The sequence below is a fragment of the Cuculus canorus genome, chromosome 7, assembly GCF_017976375.1.
Source record: "Cuculus canorus isolate bCucCan1 chromosome 7, bCucCan1.pri, whole genome shotgun sequence".
In the NCBI taxonomy this organism is placed as follows: Eukaryota; Metazoa; Chordata; class Aves; order Cuculiformes; family Cuculidae; genus Cuculus; species Cuculus canorus.
In genome coordinates, this window is record NC_071407.1 from 2,828,964 (window position 1) to 2,855,872 (window position 26,909).

General features: G+C 42.3%; 1 protein-coding gene across 3 annotated transcripts in view; it reads left to right on the forward strand.

Moving 5' to 3' along the window:
* The window catches only part of FAM204A (family with sequence similarity 204 member A), a 197,617-nt gene that overhangs the window by 12,278 nt on the left and 158,430 nt on the right, over positions 1–26,909 (forward strand). Inside the window, exons 7-8 of one of the 3 annotated variants that reach the window (XR_008450639.1) lie at positions 5,285–5,391; positions 5,755–5,881. Coding sequence is in view for 2 of the 3 variants with exons in the window: in XM_054071144.1 (XP_053927119.1) it covers positions 5,285–5,391; positions 5,755–5,806 (159 nt within the window). In the remaining variant the exon portion in view is untranslated. Of the gene's footprint in view, positions 1–5,284; positions 5,392–5,754; positions 6,397–26,909 lie in introns of those variants that run through there. The other 2 variants (XM_054071144.1, XM_054071142.1) reach the window with 2 other exon arrangements.

Sequence of the window (26,909 nt, forward strand, 5' to 3'; positions counted from 1 at the left end):
TTCTTTTTTTAAAACTGCCTTTCTTGTAAGGGGACTGTGTAAAGCATCTAACAGCTTATAGTTAATTTTTTAATGCTGTGTTTTCTCATGAATGGAAGAAGTTACTTGCATTTAAATGTTTAAATCCAGCAAAGAGCTTAATATCAGGACAGTTTTCTCTCCTTGCTCCATTACTGTGTCGTCTAAATATAATGCGATGTTGTCATACGCAGCATAAAAATACAACAAAGGTATTACAAAATATTTTCCAGTGGAAGTTGAGCACATCATTGAAAGGGGACAATTTCCACTGCAAAATCCACTCGGTATTCTTGTTTGCTTTATATATTTTATATACGTCAGCAATGGATAACATTCCATAACATAAAAGGGAGAAAATCATTGCTAAAGGCGAGCCTGAAATAACTAGATTCATATTTGATGAGGAACTCTATCGCTGTATTAAAAGGCTGTTCGGCTTCTCCGGAATGATCACAGGATATTTCAGGACCTGTTTGAATATAGATGTTTTGTTTGAGCCGCTGTAGGTTCAGCTTTTTTGTGTCATGCCTAAATATTTCTGGAGCAGTGTTTGGATCTCGTCTCATTGCTTGTATCATTCAGCATTTACATTGCACGGTTGTATCTTAGTGAAAAGTCTTTGCTTTATGATATTTAATGTTAAATATCTGGGTTTTCTAGGAAGTTTTCTAGAAGTCACAGTAGATTCTGTTGCAGAAAATGTTTCCTCTTCTGGCTGAACTTTACATACTATTTCAACTTTAGCCCTTTCTTTGCTTGTTTTAAAAGTGTTTTTATGATGCTGTGCGAGAAACACTAGAAAGGGATAGCTGACAAGGAAAAAATTAAAAATTGGATAAAAAGTAAATGAATAATGTCATATTACTAAAAAGATGAGAGGCTAATTTGTGCCGACTTTTTGCTAATTTTGTTCAAGCCTCAAAATGAGGAGCTGTCACCCGTTCTGTGTAGCACTGATGACAGTGCCAATGATCCATGAAATAAGCTGCCGCTGGCTTTGTTCTGATAAGAATGAACAAATCTGCACAATGTACGGCTCCCAGAATCTCATTTTCATACTTGCATGCAGGCTAAAAGAAATAAGCTGTTTGCAGGCTTGATTAATCAGACATTTGAGGGGTTTTTGTCTCTTTGATCTCTTTCGTCTCCTAGGTAACTTGCTTGACATTAATGTTGAGCTTGAGTAAAGACAATCAGGAATTGTAGACCAAACTGATATAAAAATTAAAGACCTTAACACTTTAAGTACTCCAGTAATGGTTCCGCTTTACTTCAGAAAACATCTGTTTTCATTTAATTAAAGAACAAAAGAGAATGGCATCAATATTTTTCATAGAGACCTGTTATTCCACAAAAAGTTAAAGTATGATAATTGGTGTTTTTTTAAATGAAACTGTTCAAAAAGATGCAAAGCATCAGAAATTTTGTTACGAGGTAACAGTGTCAGAGGAGTAGAAAACTCGTGAGAAATAACGCATAAAGAATTTTCATTTATGCTGCCTTCAACATCTCGAGTAAGATATTTGACATGATTATTGGTCAACTTCAAAATGGTAAGGTCTCTGCCCTGTAGAAACTGAGTTGTTTTTTAAGTTTGTCTTAAAAATATATATATATTGTGTTACAAGGATGAGCCGTTATATCAGCTTTACTGCCCAAAATGATTTACACACTTTAAACCTGTAAAATTGAAAGGAATTTAAAGGAAAAAAAAAAAATGTCGCAGTGCGTTTGCTTGAGGTTATGCAGACGCTTTTACAAATCTTCCAAGTGGCTGTAAAGATGAATGCCTCAAGGGTCTAGCCAGGGCCCTGCTTTTCCAACCAGCTAAAGCCCTTATCTTAAATCCAAGCAAAGTACCATTAATCTTTTTGAAAGACCTTTTATGGCTTTTAATATATCCCAAATTAGAACATTTTACACCCTTGGTTCCTGAAATATGGTGATAAAAAGCCTTTAGAGCTTAATTTTCCTTACTGCCTGCTCTGACCAATTTGCAGTTCTTTGTGATAATGTTTAGACACCTTAATTAAAATGCAGCAAAATATTGGATGTTCTATATGGAAAATGCTGATACTTTGACTACACAAGAAATCGTTGTATATATTTTTATTCATGCTTTCTTACTACTTTTAAGATTGTATTTCATTGAGTTATCTGATGACCTGAAATTGTTTGGTGGTTTGTTTTTTTCTTTAATGTAAAACCCATTGACCATGCTTTTATGGATTTCTTTTTGCAGGGTGGGAGAGTAAAGATGGGTGTGGGTGGGAGCAGAAGACATTTCATCTGACTAAAATGTTGTGTGTGTGTTATACTGCGACACATTTGTTTTCATGTCTTGCAAATTTAACTGTGTGTAGCCTAGAAATTACAAAATTAATGCTGCAAAATGTTTCTCCTTTTAATTCCACTTCCACTATAGAGGATCTTATTATCCCATATTTTTTTTCCCTGCTTTTCGAAGATGGAAGAACTCATTCTGTCTCCCAAGAAACACAGAAGATTGTTCTCCATCACTTGTGTATATTTGTACAAGTGTTCAATAGGCCAATAGAATATATTTTAAGGAGATGCCATTATTTATCATATAGCAAAAGTGAATGTTAAGGTATTTTAGGAGATAAAATACAGATCAAAAAATAGCCGTGGTTCTGCTGATTGACTGCCTTCAGCCTTCACGTTGCTCTGTTTTTTTAGTTAGTCCTGTTTCAATGAACAAGTAAACCGATTTTTAATATTTTTAGGTGAGTTTTTGAAGCATTTTTATACAGCAAATATATTAAAGTTAAGGGCTGCCCTTAAATGTTACGTGTTGATGCAAATGAGAATGTTACGTTCTAGTCTGTGACTTGAGATTTGGCCATTCAGATGTTGGCACTGAATTACTGATTATATAAAATATTAATGCTCGGGGGGAAAAACAATGGAGCGAACAATGAAGTTTTGAAGTGTCTGACCATGTGAATTATTTTGTGTATCAAGGTGATACCCTAGGTACATATTTATTACCTTACAACATCTGCAAATAGTAGATGAAAACCCTGTTTAGTACTATTTCTTCTGCACGTTTTCCTTTTCAAATAGCACGATCACTTGATTACCTCTTTGCTGTTGGTGTTGCCAGCGCTTAGAGCCTCAAACAAAGCACAAGCTGATGTTGTGCTGACTGCCCTTGTATAGACTTTCAAAGCCTTCTGCTGCTTTCTTGATTCTTGAACCCTGAGAGGACTGTAAGGTAGAAGAGCTTGTAGTGATGCTGATTGGTTTTGCTTTGGGAACAAAGTGATCAGGGTACTAACCTACCTGCAGAGTAGGCGTTTGGGAGAGTTGTGGGACACGTGTCAGTGCATCCACATCTGAAGGTGCATTCTTGAATTATCTCATCTGATCTCATAGAATGTCCTGAGTTGGAAGGGAGCACCAAGGATTGTTGAGTCCAACTCCTATCCTTGCACAACCCCAATATTCACACTGTGTGTCTGAAGGCATTGTCCAAACATTTCTGGAGTATTGTCAGGTTTGGTGCGGTGATTGGTTCCCGGGGGAGCTGTTCCAGTGCTCCACTACCCTCTTGGGGGAAGAACCTTTTCCTGATGTCCAACCTAACCCTCCCCTGGAACATCTTCCTGCCAGTCCCTCAGGTCCTGTTGTTGGTGGCCGGAGAGAAGAGCTCGGTGCCTGCTCCTCCTCCTCCCCTCGTGAGGAAGCAGTGAACTGGCTTTGTCTGGATAAAATGTGTCTCAGGGTAAATAGAATTGCCTGTATGGATGCCACAGATTATTGGAGTGTTACGATTAATAATGGAACTCAAACCAAAATGTACAGGAGTGTTCTTTCACCTGGGTCTTGATGCGGCTGTGATGCTTTGGGGGAATTGGAGTATCCAGTCAGAACCATGCTGACTAACTTCACTTTTGGACCAGGCAGAAAGAAAGCCTGTTTGTCCACTTCACCATTTGTAGCAGTTTTGGCTAAATGAATTGCTTTTTTGTCTTGGAGAAAAATGGTAACTTTTGAGACCAGAGTCTTCAGTAACTCATAAATTAGTTGCAAATAATGTCAAGTCATGACAGCAATCACAAAATGTAACTACAATGAACAAGTTGTGGATGCTCATCTAGGAAAATAATGTGGTCACAGTACCTTCTTCCTTCTTTTTTTTCTTCATTTTTTCCCCCTTGATGCTGAAGTGACCTTTATTCTCATGGTGTGAATATGTTTATGTAAGTGAAGCAGTATTCACCTACACCCTATTACGATCTTATTTCAAAAACATGTGTATTATCCCACTAATAATCAAAAAACTGGTAATGGGCAGACTAAATGCCAAGCTGGCTCTAAGGACACTGCTTCATTTTGCCCCATAACAAGGACAGGCTGAGAGAGTTGGGGTTTTTCAGCCTGGAGAAGAGAAGGCTTTGTGGAGATCTTATAGTGACTTGCACTACCTGAAGAGGCTGCAAGAAAGCTGGGAAGGGGCTGTTTACAAAGGCTCGTGGTGATAGGACGAGGGGCAATGGGTATAAACTGGAGAGGGACAGATTTGGACTGGACATAAGGAGGAAATTCTTCACGTTGAGGGTGGGGAGGCCCTGGCCCAGGTTGCCCAGAGCAGTGGTGGTGCCCCATTCCTGGAGGGGTTCCAGGCCAGGTTGGATGGGGCTCTGAGCATCCTGATCCAGTGGGAGGTGCCCCTGCCCATCACAGGGAGGGTTGGAACTGGATGACCTTTAAGGTCCTTTCCAACCCAAACTATTCTATGATTTACTTTCTGGACAGACTAAACCATGACTACTGGTACCACTGGAAGTTGTCTGGCTGTAGCAGTTCTTCCTGTATAAAATTGGTTTTTTGGGTAATGTTTCTTATTGTTAGACCTGAGTACAAGTGTGTTAGCATGGCTGAGGTTGCAGACTGGTCTTAATAACACAGACTGCCTCTGTATGTATATCTATGTCTATATATTTATTTAAAAACAAAGAAACAAAATGATCCAGTGGTCTCTCTGCTTTTAATCTTGAAAAAGAAGGATTGAGTGAAAAGGGTTTCTTGCCCCAGGATCTCACTCCTTTGTGTTTCTCTCGGGAGACATTCTTGCTTGTCCGATCTTATAGTGCAGCATCAGCCTAATATTTGAAAGATATTTTAGTATCTATTGTCTTTTGAGAAACAATATCAGACCAAGTAATTTGCGAGGCTTAAATTTCATATGAGCTATTTGCATCTGTTCAGTTTTCCTTTGTTCCTTTTTATGTCTTAGCTTGGTGTGAAAATTGCCAAAGCTGCCGCTTGCCGCAACTTTGTAAAAGCCAAGCAAGAAGCAGAGGCTGCCCAAGAAGCTCGAAAGAAAAAAAAGCTTGCTTGGGGGTAAGTCATTTGAGTATGGAATTAAACATTTGTGGTTTCATTGGCACTAAGTGTGCACAATACAATCTCAGTTAAATGTTTTCTTAGTTGAAATAGGCTTGTGCTAATCTTATTTGTTTCGATTAACCTTGTTGGGTTTGGTCGGGGGGAGTTGTGGGGTTTTTTAGCTGTATATCAGACTTAAGTACAGAGGCTTTACCAGAACTGATTTAATGGGTTTACGGCTACATTTGCCTTCATGTCATTATTACAGTATTAAAAATAAGGTTGTTTTTTGTTGTTGTTATTAAGAATAGAGTGGTTGCATGCCTGAAAGATACATGTTTGTGATTCCTTATGTGTTTTTTGTGTTTCTTTTTTCAGATTTGAAGCCAAGAAAAGATGGGAAACAAAAAGCAACATGGGATATATGTAATCTATCCTCAGGAATCAAATACCTGTTTTTACTGCGAGACTCTTTGTGGGCAACTTCTTAAAATTAAACAAAAAAACCAGAGAGCCCAACACATCAAGCTCCTTGTGTTTCTCTCCGTGCCGTTAGACTGCAGTATCGTGGTTTGGCTCTCTCTTACAGTGTAGCAAAAATATGATGTAAACATCAATGCTATGTTAAATACAGTATTTATCTTCAAAATATTAAAATCTGAAATAATGCATTTGGAGTCCGGTAGAGAACTCTTTAAAGCTGGAATAAAATACTTAGTCCAAATGCATTCTGTTCTGCACTGCAGTTATAATGCGTGAGTATAAGGAGAGAGACGAGTTCTCCTGGTAAGGTTATACAGACTTATTGCAGTAAGCATTACCATTTGGATTTGCTTGATAGAAGGGGAGCACTAAATAAAAGCAAAACCACCCTACCTGTTTAAAACCATTATTATTGATGCATTTATGGGCTTAGTGAATGTAAACGGAGAAAAGTTGGCTGAAAAAGTCCATCCTCGGTCTCCCAGGAGGATTTGGTACTGTTTGTTGTGTCCTGCTGCCATGTTCTTAAACTGAAAGAGATTAGATTTTAGGAAAGATTTAGATGGGATCTTAGGAAGAAATGTGTTCCTGTGAGGGTGGGGAGGCCCTGGCGCAGGTTGCCCAGAGCGGTGGTGGCTGCCCCATCCCTGGAGGGGTTCCAGGCCAGGTTGGATAGGGCTTAGAGCCCCTGATCCAGTGGGAGGTGTCCCTGCCCATGGTAGGGAGTAGAACTAGATGGGCTTTAAAGTCCCTTCCAACCCAAACCATTCTGTGATTCTTAGAATATTTCAAATTTCCATTTTCCTTCCCAAGACTCAAGTTTTTATAGTCACTGTTTCTTTGAGCAGATAAAGGGTAAAAATACTTATCTTGAAAAATATCTGAGATGTGTTATGTTGTGCAGTTACCTGCACCCGAAGATACAAATCCAGATTTTACTCCAAGTCAAATGTTTTATAGATCAATTAGGATTTGAATGTTTATGTTATAAGATTATAACAAGAAGTTACGATAGCGTTTCTTCAGAATTGTTCTCCGTGGAAAGTAGGGGTGCATTCAGCACCTGAAGCTCTCCCTGGTGTGTTTAGTCACCACAATACCTGAATTGAATTGGTAATGTAAATGTCAGTTATTGTCAACCAAGATTAATATGTTTTAGGCCAAGGGTATGGTATTAGCGTAATGGTGATTTACTATGTAAGTACTGGGGGCTAAAACAGCTTGCCAACAAATAGCAATTTGAAGTTTTACAGCACCAATTCGAAGAGTTTAGGTTTGCGGTCCAGCAGGGAATAGTGCATTTTTGTTCATTAGCCCTCAGGATATTTGATTCTCTTCCTTTTTTAGCAGAACATCATATTTCTTTCACAACGATGAGAGTTCGCAGTATGGTAATCCTCAGTTAGCTGTAATTAGTTATGATGACAGAGCTGAATACAATTGCCAGGGTTGTAAATCAGGGACTAAACAGGTTTCTGCAGTGTAACGTCATAAATCTCACACTATGGTTTACAAACTATATTAGCTTTAGAAACTTTGGTGTGGAAGGAAGCAAACCTTATCTCTTTGTAAAGTGATTATTGTATGTTTACTTGCATGAACAGACAGACTACACTGTAAATACGAGCCAGCAGTGGCCCAGGTGGCCAAGGTGGCCATCAGCATCCTGGCCTGTATCAGGAATAGCATGGCCAGCAGGACCAGGGAAGTGATCCTTCCCCTGTACTCGGTGCTGGTGAGGCCACAGCTTGAATATTGTATTCAGGGTTGGACTCCTCACTACAAGAAGGACATGGAAGGGCTGGAGCACCTCTAGAGAAGGGAATGGAGCTGGTGAAGGGTCTAGAGCACAAGCCTTATGAGGAACATATATGGCGCATATAGGATGAGTGGAAATGGCCTCAAATTGCATGAGGGCAGGACATCAGGATGAACTTCACTGAAAGGGTTCTCAGGCCCTGGCAGAGGCTGCCCAGGGAGGTGGTGGAGTCCTCATCCCTGGAGGGGTTTAAAAGATGGGCAGATGAGGTGCTCAGGGATCTGGTTTAGTAGTGGACAGGGATGGTTTGACTTGATGATCTCAAAGGTCTTTTCTATCCTAGGGATTCTATGATTCTGTTAAATGGATTTTCTTTTAATAGTTGCTCTTCATAGTAATGGTATTTAGTAATCAAAGATCTTGATCTAATTATAAGGATCAATGCATTCTGATATGAAAATGGGCTTTAAAAGAAATCCAAACCCTCAAAAAAACAGCTATTGTCTGAGAACTTGTTGTGTTTGTCGCAGCAGTGCATACCTAGACACCTGGAATATTTTTTGTTTACAATAATCAGTTAGTTTTATGCTAGGCTGTAAATAATGTAACTATTTAGGAAGTTTGGAGAATATTTGCATTGGATTACTTGTGTGGTGGATTTAAAAATGATCACATTTCAAGTATTTTGATCTTCCTAAAGTATTCGCTTAGAATATTAGTGAATTCCCAGAGTTATACTATGTAAAAACCCAACTTTAATAGTGAAAATACAAAAGCTAATACTGCTTTAGAGATCATTTGAGTACATAATAAGTAAACAAACTTTAATAGTTTGATAAGCAGACTCCTAAATTACTGATCTGCCTTGAAGCTTTCTTGCATTCCTGATGCTCGTTTGGTGTTCTTTTGTAGTTTTGTACTTCCACTCTGTGCTGTGAATTTTGGCCAAACAAGTAAAACTGTGCTCTGAGACTTAACTTTTCCTGTTTTTTAACAGTGCTAAACAATCCAAATGCTTATTTCAGTTAACTGAAACCTTTTTAATCAGCTTAAATATATAATCTCTTACGCTGAACTAAATTTGAGATGTAATAATAATTCTTTTAGCAAATGAAAGGTTTGTGCTATCTCCTCGTCTGGCTGAAATTATATATCGAGAGGAATGTACTTAAATCATTAACTTTAGTACAAATCTGTTGTGAAGCCAAATATTGGGGCTTTGAGCAGCCCGGTCTAGTGGGAGGTGTCCCTGCTCATGGCAGGAGGGTTGGAACTGGATGGGCTTTGAGATCCCTTCCGACCCAAACCATTCTATGATTTATTAGAAGCTCATTTGATGATATCTGGAGTTGGGCAGCAGTTGAAAGGCAGCCTTACTGAAGCTCCTTCCTACCCATCAGAAGCCTTGGAAAGAACTCAATGTATGCACTGGTTTTGCCCTATTTTTTCTTCCACTGCAATTTCCTGTTTATTCCAACTATAGTAAAGGCTCCTTCTTGGATATCTTGCGTAGTTTTAACTCATTTGAGCAAAAATCTTGCGGCTTCCCAAGTGCTGTTCTCTAGAGTAAACAGAAAAACTAGCTTTGGAAGGGAGAATGTCCTCTCGTTATTCATCGATTGTTGAAGGAGGATTGTGTCTTGAGCTACCTGACCTGATCACAGCCAGCTTTGGGATGTGCCAGTAATCAACTGAGTTGATTGCTCATGGTTCTACAACACAGCGAGGTGGCTGGATTGCTTCCATTTTTACAGTAGACTTGGTTGATGTCAAGTTGATGGCTCTGTGTGCTGTTTCACCGAGCAGTGTAGATGCTCCTCGTTGTACACTTTTTATGTCGGTGCCATACTTTTTCATTTCTCCTCCCATGTGGGGATGGTCCAGACTCATGTTCTTGCAATTCTATTCCCTTCTGAGGCCTGCACAATCAAGAAATAAATTGTTAATCATCTTCTATGATAAAATAGAGCCGGTCTGAAGTTTGACAAGAGCATACTAATACAATTACTAGTATTTCTTAATACCACATTCCTGAGCTCCTAAGCCAAAGACTGGCTGCAGGGACAGTTTGACAGATAAAACCATATATATAGTTGTTAGAGTTTTAATAGTTTTTTGCCTGCAACCATAATCTGTATCGTTATTTTTTTCAGTTTAATTCTGTTGGACAAGTTTCAAAGATAAATATGGTGTGTAATAAGCCTTTGCAGCCTCTAATTTGTGAAGGAGTGTCTGTCCAGTTAATACTTGCTCATTGAAGCAAGGGGTTTTGAAATACCTGAAGTATGAACTGTAATTACTGATGTCTGTTTCCTATTCACCTATGGCTTCTGGCGTTTGATCAAAAAATGTAATGTATTGCTTAATCTTGGAGCATTCCTCACACTAAAAAATACTTACTTCGTGAGAGCTGTACAGTACCAAATGACCTCAGCAAAACCGGAGCAGATTTTTTATTTGGCATTGATCATACGTAGTTAATCCACCGAAGAGTATTTTTCCTGTTAGTTTTGAATATTGGTAATCTAGAAATGCGTGTATTTATGAAGTGCCTCTAGTGTAAGCTCAAAGCATTCTAAGAAGTGTTAAATATATCGTAGAATCAGAATGATTTGGGTTGGGAGGGACCTTTAAAGCCCATCCAGTCCCACCCCCTGCCATGGACAGGGACACCTCCCACTGGATCAGGGGCTCCATCCAACCTGGCCTGGAACCCCTCCAGGGATGGGGCAGCCAAGACTTCTCTGGGCAACCTGGGCCAGGGAACCACCACCTTTACAGTGAAGAATTTCTTCCTAATGTCTAATCTAAATCTTGCGCTTTACAATTTAAAGCCATTGAATTGTTAATAGGGTGGATGTTTTACTTCACGAATGCAGTGGCTAAAAAGAGGAATACAAAGGTGGAGCAATTTATGCATGGGCAAACTTCAAGCTGGCAGCAAAGTAGCTAATGGAATCTCCTGGTCTGTGCACAGTTTATTGTAGCTGGAAATAACTTGGAGAACAAGGTCTTGAACAAATGTGAGGCAGGTGCCTCAATCTCTTTGAAAGCCATTTGGAATTGTGTACCTCATTACCATCTGCTGTAGTGAGAGGGTAAAAAAACTGGGATATTGAATGCAGATGTTTAGGCATCACAGGAGTAAGTGGAAGCCCTAATTTCATTTGCGAAATGTTGTCATCTTTCTTGTTGAAAAATGCCTGCATTGCTTTGATCTGCTCCCGGCTGGGTTGATTATACCATCAAATCTTGTCTTCCCAGTTCCCTTGGGACTGTGTGTAACAGAATCGAGAATTTTTTCTTTTTCTCTGCTCAGAATCAGACCTAGAAAATAACATTTTCTCCTCAAAAAGCATATGAGTCAACTGGAAACTCAGACACAAACAGTGAATTTGTGTATAAAATAACAACCTCTACAGATTTTGCATGTGAAGGTTCTTATCCTCTTTCTTTGATGTTAAATATGATGGGCACCATCTGAGGAAGGAGAGAGCGGTTTGCAGTGAAAAGACAGCACCATGGCAAAATGATGGTTGAATTCCAAATCAGAGAAGCGTGTCAGTTCCTGAATCATCATCCTGGCTGCAGTAGCACTTGGCGCTTCCACGTATGCTGACTCCTTGGCTCGCACAGATGAAGGGAGGGCGAGGGTGGGGAGGCCCTGGCCCAGGTTGCCCAGGGAAGTCATGGCTACCCCATGGAGGGGTTCCAGGCCAGGTTGGATGGGGCTTGGAGCCCCTGATCCAGTGGGAGGTGTCCCTGCCCATGGCAGTGGGGTGAGACTGGATGGGCTTTAAGGTCGTCAGTTCGTATGATCTAGTGAGAATGTTTCTGTAATTCCGAATGCCTTTGCAAGCGTCTCCCTGTGGTCGTGAAGCATGGTGAGTGCTGGTTTCTTCTCCCAAGTGACAAACGACAGGATGAGAGGAAAAGGGCTCAAGTTGTGCCAGGGCAGGTGGTTCAGTTTAGACATCGGGAAAATTTTCTGCACTGAAAGGGTTCTCGGGCACTGGCAGAGGTCGGTGGAGTCACCAACCCTGGAGGTGTTTAAGAGACGGGCAGATGAGATGCTCAGAGAGATGGTTTAGTAGTGGACAGGTACAGTTGGACACAATGTCAAAGGTCTTTTCCAACCAAGCAGTTCTATGATTCTATGATGTGGAAAGCGCAGCTCTAGCGTAACCTCTGCTTGTCGTGTCTGAGCTCCCCCTGGTGTAGACAGAACACGTACTGCTGGCACAGATAGGAGCAAAATACAGCTGGAGTTGGATTGCCCCTTAGTCGAACGCTGTTCGTTCCTGTCACACAGCTGCTCACTCACAAGGGACCAAGAATTAGGGTAAATACACCTATATTTTTCTCCCCCAACAAGAGCAGGTTATGAAATTTGGCCAAGACTCTGGAGAATATGACTCACAGGATGCAGAGACCTGATCTCACATTAATCACAACTAAGCACAGGCAACCTGACGTTTGACTTTTACACAGTGAGAACCTGGCAGCAACCCTTGTGATTCACAAGTAATCTGGTCTAAGCACCTATTTTCCACTGCTCATAACCCTTAGGTCTTATATATTTTTGCCTTTGTTCCAGACAGAATGATTTCAATTGACTTAATTATTGTTATAAGTAAATGTTAACTAGAAGTTTATGAGCCATAATCACATCTAGGATGCAAATTTTTTGTTGAAATAGGTTTTGGGAAATAATTGCTAGAAACTCACAATTATTACCATGCCATTTATTTGTTGTGAAATTCATCCATTTTGGTAACATATCCATTTTATGACATTTTTATGACATAAGAACTGTATAATCCTTGTTGCACTAATTTGCTGGTGCGATACGCACAGACAAGAGATTTCCTGCACCAAGACTAAACAGAAGCTTTGTTTGGAATCTTTTATATAGCCCGATTTAGCATAATGGCGTTGCAAATGTTAATGTACTGCAGTTGATATTTACAATTCATCATATAAGTATAGACTTTTACTTCTAGGAAAAATAAGTGGAAGTGCTTAGATCATATAGATTCCCTTAGAAATAGGTTGTCCATCTAATAATAGGAAAAATGTGTGAATTAAATGGGCACAGATCTGTTGAAGCAAGCAGGTCTTATATAAGTGGAGTTGCACATGTTTTCTCCAGGGATCAGTTCAGTCCACTTTGTCTTTGTAGTCAACGCTGAAATTCTTCAAGATAGGAAAAACTTGCCGAGTATTTGCATGCGCTGAGAGCCTGGCATAGATCAGAGTCTTTACTTTTCACTTGTGCTAGCAGTACAATCACTAAAAATTAAAGAAAATATAAAACGAGTAATTAATCCTGTATGAACGTTCAAACGTTCTGTTACTGAGTTATTTTCTCCCCCTAGACCTTGGACTTCCTCTGTGTATGATCCAAGAAAGCGAGTAAAAGTCCTTTCCAGGAAAATACAATTTTCAAGTACCCTGATTGTGCTATGATACTTGCTCTACCTGAATCTTTTTAGATAACAGGCATCATGCTGACTTTGGTTTATTTATCTCCGATCGAAGAGAGGGGGAACACAGAATTGTCAGTCAAAGAACATATTAGGGGTGTACGCAGGGTTTGTGATAGGAAGATCAAGCAGAACTTGTGAGAGGGAGAGGGGTTTTTTTTCACCTAGAAATTCGGCTGTGCTCGTACTAAGATCCAACCTCACAAAGGAAAAAAAGAACAGTCTGGAAAAACCTCTCTACCCAGCCCCTGCCCCTTGGAAGGATGATGAGGGTGGTGGGGAGGCCCTGGCCCAGGGTGCCCAGAGCAGTGGTGGCTGCCCCATCCCTGGAGGGGTTCCAGGCCAGGTTGGATGGGGCTTGGAGCCCCTGAGCCAGTGGGAGGTGTCCCTGCCCATGGCAGGGGGTGGGACTGGATGGGCTTTGAGGTCCCTTCCAACCCAAACCTTTCTATGAAAGGACACTTGGATCTTAAGGTATGGATTTGGGCTCTGGATATTGTTCCCTGGTCTTTTGCAGGCCAGGCTAAGATCATCCTGTTCTCAATCCAAGCTGGGTCACAACCCATCAGCTCGAATCCCAGTGCTGTGTCCACTCTACTAAATCTTTGGAGAGTCCCTAAGCTTTGCTGCCAAAATCTGGAGTGACATTCATCAGAAGATCATAGTTCAATATCCGGCCCTGGCACCGTTTCACCGTGAGACCCTGGCAGGAGTGCTCCGAGCCAGGGTTGGAAACATGCGGAGCCCACTGTTAAACTCTCCTGATCTTTTAGAAGACGCTGCTCAGTTGCAGTCTCTGGTTTTGCCAGAGGGTGCATATAAAGCCACTCAAACTTCGACGCGGCCTCCCAGGGAGGCAGGGAATGAACTTGTGCATTAACCCATAAGCGCAGGCACTCTCTTGTTGATCCAGCAGGAACGTAATTTTTTATCCAAACAGATACTACACTTGTAGAGAGGAGCAGTCCACCCTGGGATACCCAGTGCCTTTGTGGCTGGAATATTTCCTCAGCTGTGAGAAGAGTGTCCTTCAGACTCTAGTCCAAATTTGATAGAAATAATCAAGTTAAAATCTTAAACTACTCCGATGACTTTTTTTTCCAAAGGTGAAAAGCCACTCCCTGCTGTGAAGCTGGTTGTTCTCTCTCCATCACATCCCATCCACAGATGGGATGCGCAAAGTTCAACTGCTACCTATGGGGAGAACCCCAAGGAAGAAGTGCCTCCTGTCTGAAGGATGCGTGTGGTTTTAGGCTTATTTGTATAACCTCAAGCTGCTGCCTCCACCGTTGAGCTGTTGAGCTCCTCCTTAAGCAACGGCGAGCAGGAAACACGGCCACTATGGCATGGAGAGGGTGTCTCTGTGCAGAGCGACCTCATGCTTCCAGCCTCAACCTCTCAGCACTGCCGATACCCGAATTCTTCGGCGCGTAAAGCTGTGATGTTCTCAATCTTGTTTTCTAATCAGGGGAACAAAGAATGTTTTCTTGTGCTGTAACCTCTTGCTTGTGTTACCTGCTTATAGCGAAGTTCTCTGCTCTGTTTGCTGCTATGTGTTCCCGGGTGGCCAAGAAGGCCACCAGCATCCTGGCTAGGATCAGCCATGGTGTGGCCAGCAGGAGCAGGGAAGGGATTGTCCCCCTGGACTCGGCACTGGTGAGGCCGCACCTCAAATCCTGGGTTCAGTTTTAGGCCCTTGACTACAAGAGGGACACTGAGGGGCTGGAGTGTGTCCAGAGAAGAGCAATGAAGCTGGTGAAGGGTCTGTTGCACGGGGGTTGTGAGGAGCAGCTGAGGGCCCTGCGGCTGTTTAGCCTGGAGAGGAGGAGGAGGCTGAGGGGAGACCTCATCGCTCCCTGAAAGGACGTTGTAGTGAGGGGGGTACTGGTCTCATCTCCCACGTAACAAGTGATGGGATGAGAGGAAACGGCCCCAAGCTGCTCCAGGGAACATTTAGATTGGATATTAGGAACAATTTATTTACTTCAAGAGTGAAGGAGCCCTGGCAGAGGCTGCCCAGGGTAGTGGTGGATTCACCACCCCTGGAGGGGTTCAGATCCGGTGTAGTCGCGGCGCTCCTGGATGTGGTTCATCAGGCATGGTGGGGTTGGGCTGACAGTTGATGAGCTTAGAGGTCTTTAACAACCTTAACGATTCTGTGAACAACAAGGAGGGATGTGTTAGGGGGAGGGTAGGTCTGATGCAAAAGCAGCCCTAGCCTGGAAAGCAGCTATGAAATGGGAAACAAAGGCCGTGGCTGGGCACACCTTGAGAGGACGGCAGCCCCTCGGAAGCCGTGATGAGCTCCAACTGTCCCTCCTCGCTCCCACAGCAGCGTGGAGGACAGCTCGCCTGCCTTCCCCTGCCTTCCTGCAGCTCCGATATTGTAATTCTGCTGCGGTCGTGCATGCCATCTGAATTCATTTGTCATATTCTGTGAACTCGAATCCATCAAAGCGCATTCACTGGCCTTTTAATTAGTGTTAGATTAGCATTTTAAGATATGGGTAAATTCCCGAGTCTAACTTTGTTTAAAGGTGCATATTCAATACAGTAGCCAGGAAATCGTGTATTCTCGTGTACTTATTACCTCAGTAATGTAATGCTGTGAGGGGGAAAAGGCAGATAATACTTCTGACAAATATTAAATGTTATTTGTATAGCTCCTGTCTGTGAATTTAAACAGAAAATCATTCCTCACACCTTGCCATGAAACACACACGAATTTCTTTTGTGGCTTTCATGTTTCATTAAAGCTTTGTATGTAGAGGAGAGGAAAATCTAAATTACTACTTAATTAAAGAGATAGTGTCAGATTAAATATATTTTGAAGCAATGAACTTTGCTTTTTACCTGGGTTGTCAGTAACACCTAGGACTATTAAAAATGAAATATTTTTGTAACATCTAAATATTCTTCTTGCCTTTTATCAAACTGTGGGTTTTCTTCTCCTTCACTGGTGAAACTAAAACAGTCTTTCCCTTTTCCCTGTAGTCAGCTTCATTGTCTGGATTCTATTAACTAACCCAACACTGCAGGGCTCTGGGGTGTAAATACCAGGAGGTGAAGCTTACACCTGAACGAAAAGAGAGAACATGTATGGCTCTTTCTTTTTTCCGTTAAAATGTTTCACTAGAGCTGGACATAATGTAATATATGCTCCTTTAATCCCATTTTCATCACTACACAGCGTGCGCAATGCGAGTTAAATCCTGAGCAGTGTTGTGTGTGCACCCTTCCCTCTTACTGAAGGCCAAGGATGCTCAGGTTGCTCAACAGCACAGAAGGGGTCAGACAGCAGTGCTGCAGAAGCGCAGAGCCCAGTCCCACCCAGAAAGCTCCTTATAGGAGCAGTAAAGACTTAAATTAGCACCAGGGCGGTGTTTTAAAGAACGTGGGTACATCTGACAAGTGAAAATGAGAATTGTTTTGGAGCCCCTCCAGCACCTTCGCTTTTTCCCAACGGCTTCATGGACCTGTCTAGAAGTATGGACAAAATCTGACCAAGGTAGGTGCCGGGGGCAGCTGCAGAGGAGATCAAATTCTACGTAAGTGAGTTTGCTGCTGATTTTACAGGAGCTGCAGAAAGAGGTTATAGAGACTGTATGTTATCGTAGAATGATTTGGGTTAGAAGGGACCTCAAAGCCCATCCAGTTCCACCCCTGCCATGGGCAGGGACACCTCCCACTGGATCAGGGGCTCCAAGCCCCATCCAACCTGGCCTGGAACACCTCCAGGGATGGGAGTTTATGGATGATGTTTAAGGTCCCCAGACCATTCTATGATTCTATGAAATTGGCCATAATCTACTTTGGCTACTGATAAAGAATGGAACAACTGGAACTCAGGTTGGCTGTTCCCTCTCGCTGAGAACAATCCACTCCTTCATTCCCTGCTTCACAGTCCCCTCACTTAAGGAGCTGCAAAGGGAGTGAAGAAATACATTCCCACTCTTGCAATGACTGGAGCGGTTTCTACTCTGCAGTAGAAACATCCAATTCACTCGGTGGGCAGAGCTATGGAAGCTGATGAGAAATTCTGTCTGCTTTGAAATGCTATCAGATCATTAAAATCAAACTCTAAGGAAGACACGTCATTGTAAATTAAATTCCGTAGATGTTTTGTGTTGGGTGCATTTGTATGAAATCTTATGGTTTTCATCCCATTTGTTGCTGCATAAATGTTCTACAATGGTAGTGGAATTTCATTTGAATCAAAATGCATCCTCAAAAACTATAGGATTGGATTCTAACCATAAAAGTTAAGGAAGTTGGATTTATAATATGCTATAATCAAGTAAGGATATATAAACAGGGAGTCAGACATGTACAGGCAACACAGAACACAGATAATTCCTTTTAGGATTAAGCATGTGGCCAGCAGCTGGCAGATCTCTGTAGATCTCTGTGAAACTATGTGATAGCGTAGACATCCTTTGCTGCGTGTTCCTGAATGGCAAAAATTGGCAGGAAGGAAAAGATTGGCCATTCGTAATCTTTATTTTATTTTAGGTGACTTTTATTTCTGTTTTGAAAAGGAGAAGGAAGACCTGTAAAGGCAGAAGCTTCCTGGAAAGTATAAGCTTGGATACATGGCAGCAGTGGGGAAAAAAATAGGCTTTTATTTTCTTTCAAGGACAGAAAATTAAATGGACTTTTCATACATTCATGGCTCTTGCAGACCGTGCATCGGAACAGAAGACTTGTGGTGATTATGAGTTCTTTGTATTGTGGTAGGTCCTAGAGATCAGGGTGCTATTATGCTAGTTGTTCATAATTAGAGATTGTATACTCCCTGGAGTAGTGACTATCTTAATAAACAAGACAAAGGATGAGAAATGGGAAGTGGCATTGTTCTCACTGTGCAAACATCGCGCTGAGAAACTGGCAAATTAAATGATTTGCCCAAGTTCATGCGAGAAGTCTTTGGCAGAATTTGGTGTACAAAGCTTCTTGTTTTGTTTGCCCTCTAGGAATGTGACTGCAACATAGGTGGTTAGTGGATTAATCCTCTTCATCAAAAGGAAGAAAATGTTGTTTTAAATGTCAAAATAATTGCAGATTTTAAAAGTAAATTAATTTTGTTTAATCTATTACAGGCATGTGGGGGTCAATTATTTATTTTTGAAATTTTGGGGGGTTCTTTTCAATTTCCCCAGTTTATTTCCATCCATTTTCTAATGTAAAAGAGCCTTATATACACACAGAGGCAGTCTGTGTTATTAAGACCAGTCTGCAGCCTCAGCCATGCTAACACACTTGTGCTCAGGTCTAACAACAAAGAACATCACCCAAAAAGACAGTTTTTTATAAAGGAAGAACTGCTGCAGCCAGACATCTTCCAGTGGTACCAGTAGTCATGGTTCAATTTATCCAGAAAGTAAATCATAGAATAGTTTGGGTTGGAAAGGACCTTAATGATCATCCAGTTCCAATCCCCTGCCATGGGCAAGGACATCTCCCACTGGATCAGGTTTCTCCGAGTCCCATCCAACCTGGCCTGGAACCCCTCCAGGGATGGGGCAGCCACCACTGCTCTGGACAACCTGGGCCAGGGCCTCCCCACAAAGAATTTCCTCCTTGCATCCAGTCTAAATCTGTCCCTCTCCAGTTTATACCCATTGCCCCTCGTCCTATCATTTCAAGACTTTGTAAACAGTCCTCCCCCAGCTTTCTTGGAGGCCCCTTCAGGTACTGGAACAGATGGAACTTGCAGTGCTGGGGACATCTAATAGAATCATTGACTTGTTCAGGTTGGAAGGGACCTTAAGGGTCATCCAGTTCCAACCCCAAAGCCATGGACAGGGACCCCTCCCACTGGATCAGGTTGCTCAAAGCCTCATCCAACCTGAACATCTCAGGAGGGCTTTTATGAACAGCTTGTGACAATCTGTGATCCTGAGCTCTTGTCCGTTATGGGGTTTCGCACCCATAATTCTGTCTCTCCTACCTGTAGCACAGAACCTAAAATGGGTTTCTTGCAACAATTTCCTGCCGTGTCTGTGCCAGTAAAAACCTGCCCTTTGGTTGCAGAGCTCTCGGGAGCTTATTCCAGTCTCCCAGTTCTTCATGCGGTGTCAAGAGTCCAGAATACCAATAAGGAACTTATTGTTTACGCTTTCCAATACATAGAAGAGAGATGTTGGATGCAAAACAGAAAGGTCCCTTCTTTCATCCCTTGATTGAGCCTGTCTCTCCTTTAGGACATTAGAGGTAAATAGGTAGTTTGTTTCTTTTTGTCCTTGTTTCTTAGTACTGGGAGCGCTGTGGACTCCTGAGCTCATACTGAGGTCAGGGGATTCTTCTAAAGGCAGGGATGGGGTCCTTGGACATCATCCTGGAACGTCTTGTGACATAAACAAGCTTTAAATATGCCCGAGACTTCCCATCATTTGAATGATAATGATGTAACAATTTTATAAGGCTGAAGAACTTCAGAACTCCAAGCAAAAGCAACCAAATTAACAAAACAAAACCCACTGCTAAAACTTAACACTTTTTAGAACACTAAGTTGCCATAACAACTTGATGCAAAAGTCCTTGGTGGCAACTTTGTACTTGGTCCTATTGAGGCTAAAATAACCTTACTCTTGTGTTAATACTTAGCCAGCATAGTAAATACTATTGGTTACAGAAAATTAAAACTTTTAAATAGTGAAACTACTTTTACTGAAGTAAAAGAAACCTCTTAAATCTAAGTGTTTTTCTTCTTTTAAAAAAGCATAATTTGTCAGACATTAAAATAACAAAAGGTCTTTGAAAAAGGATTATGGTTTCTGATGTTTCGCTACTAGAATGGATTTACTTTATATCCTACTGATGTTGTAATCTTGAATTCTGAGGTAATGTTTTAGCCCTTTCTTTTCACATAAATAAAGATTTCAATGATAGCACTTCATTTCTTCTGTGGAACTTGCCTTTATTTTTTCAAACTCCTCATTTTCTCTCGCTCTTAAACCATTTCATCAGAATAACATACAAATTGGATGCAGCGCTTATTAGGAGGAGGGGAGCAGTTAGCGAGGCAAGGCATTTCAAATCAACACTCTGCTGACTGTGAGGTAGATTTTACACGGAGTATTTCCATATCTCTTACATTTCTCCCTCCACAATGTACTTTTTAAAAAGTCTTGGTTTTAAGGTTGCTGTGTAAAGCATAAAAGTGTATTTTTTAGTGTTTTGTTGAGGGTTTTTTTGTATTTTACAGTCTCTTGAACCTTCATTGCTTTATGGAGCAGAAACAATTGTTTGTGAGCTATACTAAGCAGTGAGTTTTAAGAATCAAAAAGCATATTTTAACGTATTTTAATCAGACTGACTTCATTCCTCCTTGAAAACCAGTGCCATATATCTCTTGGAGTTGCACAGATTTTAATTAGCACTGAGTGCCTTTAAAAAGTCACAAATTCCCCCACTTGCTGAAATTAAATCCACTCTTTACCCTCAACTAGGCTGCTTTTGGAGTTCTTTTTTATATATCCTGTAGAAGAGTCAGAGAGTGGAGTATCTTTAAAGGTTTATTGTTTACTAACCAGGGAACAAAGAGTGCTCTGCATCCTTCCAGCTCAGGGAGACACGACAAGAGATTTCTCTCGGGCAACCTCTTGCCAAATTGGGACCGTTCTCCTGCCTCTCACCCTACAACCTGCCTTTGAAAGTATAGAAAAAGTGGTGTTTATAAACCTGATTTTTTGTTCTTTATTATGTATAGTGAAGGCCAAAGCTTTTTCCGCTTCAGCAGAACCAGCGGGGAGGGAATACATGTAGTAATTACCTTAAACAAGCAGGCAAGAAAGGCTGCTGCCTCTCAAGCCATGCGATGAAAGGTGGAGGTGCTGGGGCTCTAGCTCAGAAGTCCAGCATCCCCATGCTCTTCTCCCATGCGCAAGAGGTGCCGGGATGCTGGGGAAGAGCTAGAGAACCACTGTGTTCAGGTGAGCGGCCCCACTGATGGAAAGAGCATCCTCAAGGGAGAGAAATGGCTTGTAAGAGGGACCTACAGATATCCAAAGAGTTGAGGGGTTTCCCATTTGAGAACCAATGACAGAAGACAGAGTTTGGTTCAATCCTGTCAGAATTATTCCCAGGAGAACTTTTCGGTCACCTCATCTTTTGGTGTTGGGTGGTTATTTTTTTGGAATAAGGATCCAATGCCTGGAGAACAGGAGGCTGAGGGGAGACCTCATCGCTCTCTTCAGCTCCTTGAAATGAGGTTGTAGCGGGATGGGTGCTGGTTTCTTCTCCTAAGTAACAAGTGATAGGACAAGAGAAAATGGCCTCAGGAGAGGTTAAGATTGGATATTACAAAAAAATTCTTTACCGAGAACGTGGTGAAGCCCTGGCAGAGGCTGCCGGGGGCAGTGGGGGAGTCTCCATCCCTGGAGGGATTCAAAAAGTGTGTAGACTTGGCACATGGAGATGTGGTTAACAGGCACGGTGAGGTTGGGCTGATAGTTCAGTTGGATGAGCTTAGAGGACTTCTCCCACCTTAATGATTCTATAATTCTATGATTCTGAATTGACATTTACTCTATACCTCAACATAAAATACTCTTTCCTCTCTTTTTTCCCCCCGCCCTGTGCTTCTAGAGCCAGCTCCTCTCCTATAGTAAATCAGGGAAACTTTGCTGACAATAGCAAAGCCACCACAGAGGATCTGTATGTGAGGAACAGGCTGGGACATACAATGTGGAGTATGTTACTGCAGGACGTAGTATGTGCCTTAAAACAAGGTGAACAGACCAACCGGGCTCCGTTCGTGGCCTTGTGTGCCACTGCAGGTGAGGTGGGGTGGCATTGGCTGTGCTGGAGGGGACAGGGTGGGAGGCACTGGGCATGGCCAGCAATAGGGGGCTTTAGATGATGGGGGCACCCATTTAGGGGTTCCATTGGAGAATATCGCTTGGGGATGCCTTGGGAGAGGTTGTTGGGGGTGGCTGACAGGGGCAGCCATTGAGAGAGGCCTTTGTGATTCCTGCTGGAGGCTCTGGGAGCATCCCAGGCCATTGCCCTGCTCCAGCCCCAGCGTGGGATTCTACTTTCAAGGCTCCCACCCTGCCCGGTCAGATCTTGAGATGTGTAGCAGATTCATTTCTACTAATATTTTAAGTAGCAAGTGTATCTCGTGTACTCATTACTCCTAATTAATGTGAGAATAAAGAATCAAAGAGGGTATTCCTCCAATGAGTTGTTTTTGAAGAGTGACAAATTAATCCCCTTGGATATGGCTGAAGCCAGGGAAGATCTTTTTGTTCCTCTAACAAACTGCAGCAATTAGACGTTCAAAACTCCGGTCATGATAAGTATATTTTAAAAGCAATTGACTCTCTTTGTGTGTACTAAAATCCCAGGGCTTACGTCCTTCAGCCAAACATTCTCCCAGGTAACCAAAGATGTAGGAATGTTGGGACCTGTGTGCACACACACGTCTGTGAATGCACCTATGAGAAGATGGCACTCGGGGTCGTGTGCATCCATGTACCCACTAAAGAGTTTTTCTCATGCTCTTGTGAGCTTTGGGCCAAATCCTCGATGGTCTGGTTTGCTTTCATGGTTACCTGTGTTCACGTGCCCTGAAAGTACGTTTTGAAGGATGAAAAGGAAAAATTTTATGGCTGATTTTTTTTTGTATGGTTCTCCCTGTAAACGCACGGTGACGTTTCAAGGGGATCCTGGTAATCTGCCTTAAGAGGGATCAGAACTCATTTCCTAGAACTCGTTCAGAATTCAGGGATACAACATTAAATCCTCACCTGCTCGTGGAGTCAGAGAGCTTTGGCAGCACTTGGGGGACAGCAATAAGGCAGAGATGAGCTGAGATGTCGACAGCCCCCTTGTCAGATGGCATCTGCAGATACGCGACTGGGAGATTTCTAATCTGAATTGTTTCTCCAGGTCCTGATGCTGAGTGAGGATCTCGGGCGACGGGGAAGGCGTGGAAGCCACCTTTGTGCTGAAGTGATCAAAGCAGGGGGGCTGAAGGCTGCCTCAATGCTATCAGCTTGTAACAGGCCCCCGCGGGACTCCGGCACCTGCCATCCAACGCTCTTTTGTGCTTCTGCCACGTCCTGCCCTACGCTCCCCTTACCCCGGGGTGACAGAACCGGCTGTGCCAGAGGGTGTTCTCGCACAAGAGGGTAATCCTCAGCTGTTTATTCAGGAGGCGCAGCAGCTGCTCTTCTGCTGAGGAGCTGGGGTGGTGACCACGGCGGAGGATGTGCAGCTGGAGGCAGTCAGGCTTCGGCGGAACGCAGGTGGAAGATGGGGTTTCTCCCTGTTCCCTGCTTCTGCTGTTGGCCTCCCGCAAAGCTCCTTCCATGGATAAGGCGTCCAGAGGAATTAGAGCCTTCAATATGTAAAAGTCTTTCCTCTAGTGCTGTAGGTGACCACTGTGTTGCTCTAAAACTTACAGTGAGCTAAATATTGGAACCTTACAAAGTGTACTTTCTGACTGAAAATAGCACACCCTTGCACGCTCAAGGCAAGAAGATGACACTTTTATTTCCCTGCGGCCACTCAAGACAAAATAGAATAGAGCAAAATCCTTCTGCTGTGTTCAACTTCAGAAAAGGTGATATTTTCACAGGCTTTTTTCTTGGATATCAGACATTTTTCAAACAGAAGCAGGCTGTAAATAGCTGTGAAAATCATTGAGTAGGGGATTTTTTACGAAGCACAGCATGCCACATGAATGCAGGCAAAGATATAGAAGTTCGACGATTTTTACCTCTTATAATACACTTTAAATGTCCTTTTTTGGTACCCTCAGTAAACCAGAAGTTCTAAAACTGAATTTGGTAGTGAAATTCTGGAACTAGAACAGCCATGCCATTCTGCTCGGCTCTAGTGAGTCCTTACCTGGTTGGACCCCTGCGTTCAGCTCTGGGACTGTCAGCACAGGAAGGACACGGAGCTGTTGGAGCAAGTTCAAAGGAGGCCATGGAGATGATCCAAGGACTGGAGCATCTCCCATTTGAGAACAGGCTGGGAGAGTCGCGGTTGTTCAGCCTGGAGAAGAGAAGGCTCCACCAAGACGTTAGAGCAGCTTCCAGTACTGGGGAGGGGCTTTTTAGCAAGATCTGTTGTGACAAGACAAAGGGTAATGGTTTTAAACAAAGGGAGGGGAGAGTTAGACTGGAAATAAGGAAGAATTTTTTTTCACTATGAGGGTGGTGAAACACTGGCATGGGTTGCCCAGGCAGGTAGTGGAGGCACCATCCCTGGAAACAATCAAGGTCAGGCTGGGCAACCTGATCGAGTTAAAGCTGTCCCTGCTCCTGCAGTGGGGATGCACTAGATCTGTAAAGGTCCCTCCCAACCCAAATCATTCTATGATTCTATGATAATTTAAGTTGAGGGTATATCACACCGAGTGTTGTTTGAAAGCTGTTGGGCCAAATCTGAGTTACTCAGCCCAGGAAGCCAAGGTGAATTTCCAGGCTGTGTTGGTGTGGTGGTGGTTCTTTGAGTGTGAGACTCAGAAGTGATGTACTGCACAAATGGGAAGCTGAGAGACCAGAAGGGAAGACAACTTTTGGTTTTCAAACCCAAAGAACTGGTGAGGCACAGATGGAAGGTCTAGTGGTGTGCGCTACTGCAGGAGGAGTGACAGACAGCGAGGACAGACAGATGGTGAGACACACACTAGAGAGACACACACTAGAGAGACACACATAAGCCCCTGTTCGTGTTCCATATGTAAAGGAAATCATTTGCAAGACTTCTGGAAGCAGACTGTCAAGTAAAACACAAAAAAATATCCAAACGTGCCCTGTAGTCTTGGAAGCAGAGAATGCTACGGTCTCTGGATCCGAGGCCAAAAGGAGCCAACTGTCATTTGATTTCTCACTCTCGCTATCCCAGGCCCACATCGATTTTCACCCAGATATTATATAGGGAGGGTGACACAAATCACGATATTTCTTCGCTGCTTCCTGCTTCTTCCCACCTGTGGCTGCTGTGGTTCACACTGACCTTGCCTCTTCCTCCGTACAAAACCTTGCTGCTGAAGAACACGGCTAGACCACAGCGCAGACACTTATCACTTTATTTTCTCCTATGAGCAAGGAGTGGGAATGTCTCATCTGGCGTGTTGAACTCAGATCTAAGTGCTAAAATGTTTACTGCTTTCAATGCACCCAGCAGGATACCCGGAGCAGAAGTGATGGTTGGCAGCCTGCTGCTGGTGGCACCATCCAACTCGCAGAGGCTTACAGCAAAACTCGTGCCGAATCTCAAATATTAGGCTTTTAATTATTTTAGGGGGCTTGTTCCATGAGCACTCTAGATGGTCTTCTATTAACATTTGACTACATCTCAGCAACTGAAATGTGTTTACAGCGTTTCGATTGTGGTCTAAGAACTTCTGATCAAATCCTGCTTTCTCTAATTAATGCATTCCAGCACCTACTTAATGGCATTCATAGCAACAAATCATTTCTGTTCTTCTCTAATGATATGCTCCATACCTTGGCACTCGAGCGCAGATAAATACATATATGTTTTAGTTATTTTAGGAGAAAATCCGTATGCTGTGGGTAATGAATTGAAGGTTAAGTGACAATTTTTCTTTACAACCACTCACGTCTTGCAGTCTCTGAACTGAAAACTGGATTAACCTTTAATTACCCCCCGTGATCTCTCAACCCTGAAACAGCATTACCACTCCTCCTAGTGTTATTTGCATACAGCATTTAATGAGAGAAACATCTGTTTGCATATTTGGTATCATTAATATTATGCAGATGAGCTGAGTATTCATGTTGCAATAGGCAATTGTGCGGAAATCTCCTTTTCTCTCATTTTTAGTCTCTTTCCCTCCCCCTAACAATTCACTCTGATTTGTATTAATTAGAAAAATAGCTGCCTGGTGCCACTAGTCTTGCATATATAATGCATGGCTGCTGTGTGATCTGAATGGCAGCACAGAAATATCCTGATGAATATCCTGTATTTACAAAATACAGAATATCTGGCTTGATGCTATTAGGCAAACCTGTTGATATTGCATGTTTTTAATAAAATATATTACTATGGCTGAAAATTGAATTAATACAAGTAAGATCTCTAGCAGATTATTGTCTCATTATTTAATTTATAAAAATTGTTTCTGTCTAGTAAGACAAAACATATTTATTAGGGATCTGATCCAGCAGCCATTTGACTGAATTTGGTTAGAGCTTGATATCTGTGTGTGTTCTCTCCAATGACCTGAAATGTTTCGTATGGCTCTACAGTGAAATCTTTATGCTGTACTGAGCCACAGCCACTGAAAATTGATGGAGCACCGCTTTCTTTGAGAGAATAAATCTGAGGTGTAGAAGAAGCTGCTTGCTTTTTCTTGAGAAAGATGAATTTTCCCTTTTTATATAAAAAAAGCTTTTTTAGCCCTTCAGTTTCAGGGTTAGGGGTTGGGATGTAGCAAGCTTGAATGCTGTTCTTTTGAAGAGGTTCCTCAGAAAAGTCTAAGTCATTGCAGACATTACAAAAAAAAAAAAGAATGTGGCATGGGGGGACTGAATTACAAGGAATTGTAGGGATTAATAACCTTCACTATTAGTTTGCTGTTTAAAATCCCCTGTCCTGAATGTCACCATCTGCTGAATGTTTAGTTAGGTCAAGATGTGTATGATGTCCTAGATGTGTTCTCAGTAACCAAGGTCCAGGATCTCTAAAATGGAGCTTTTAGAAGACGAGAATGTGGTTGGATATTGTTCCTGTGCTATTTTTTGCCATTTTCTGAGGGAATTTCCACTAATTCAATGGTAGAACGAATTTCCCACCGAGAGATCTGCAGCGTGCTTTCT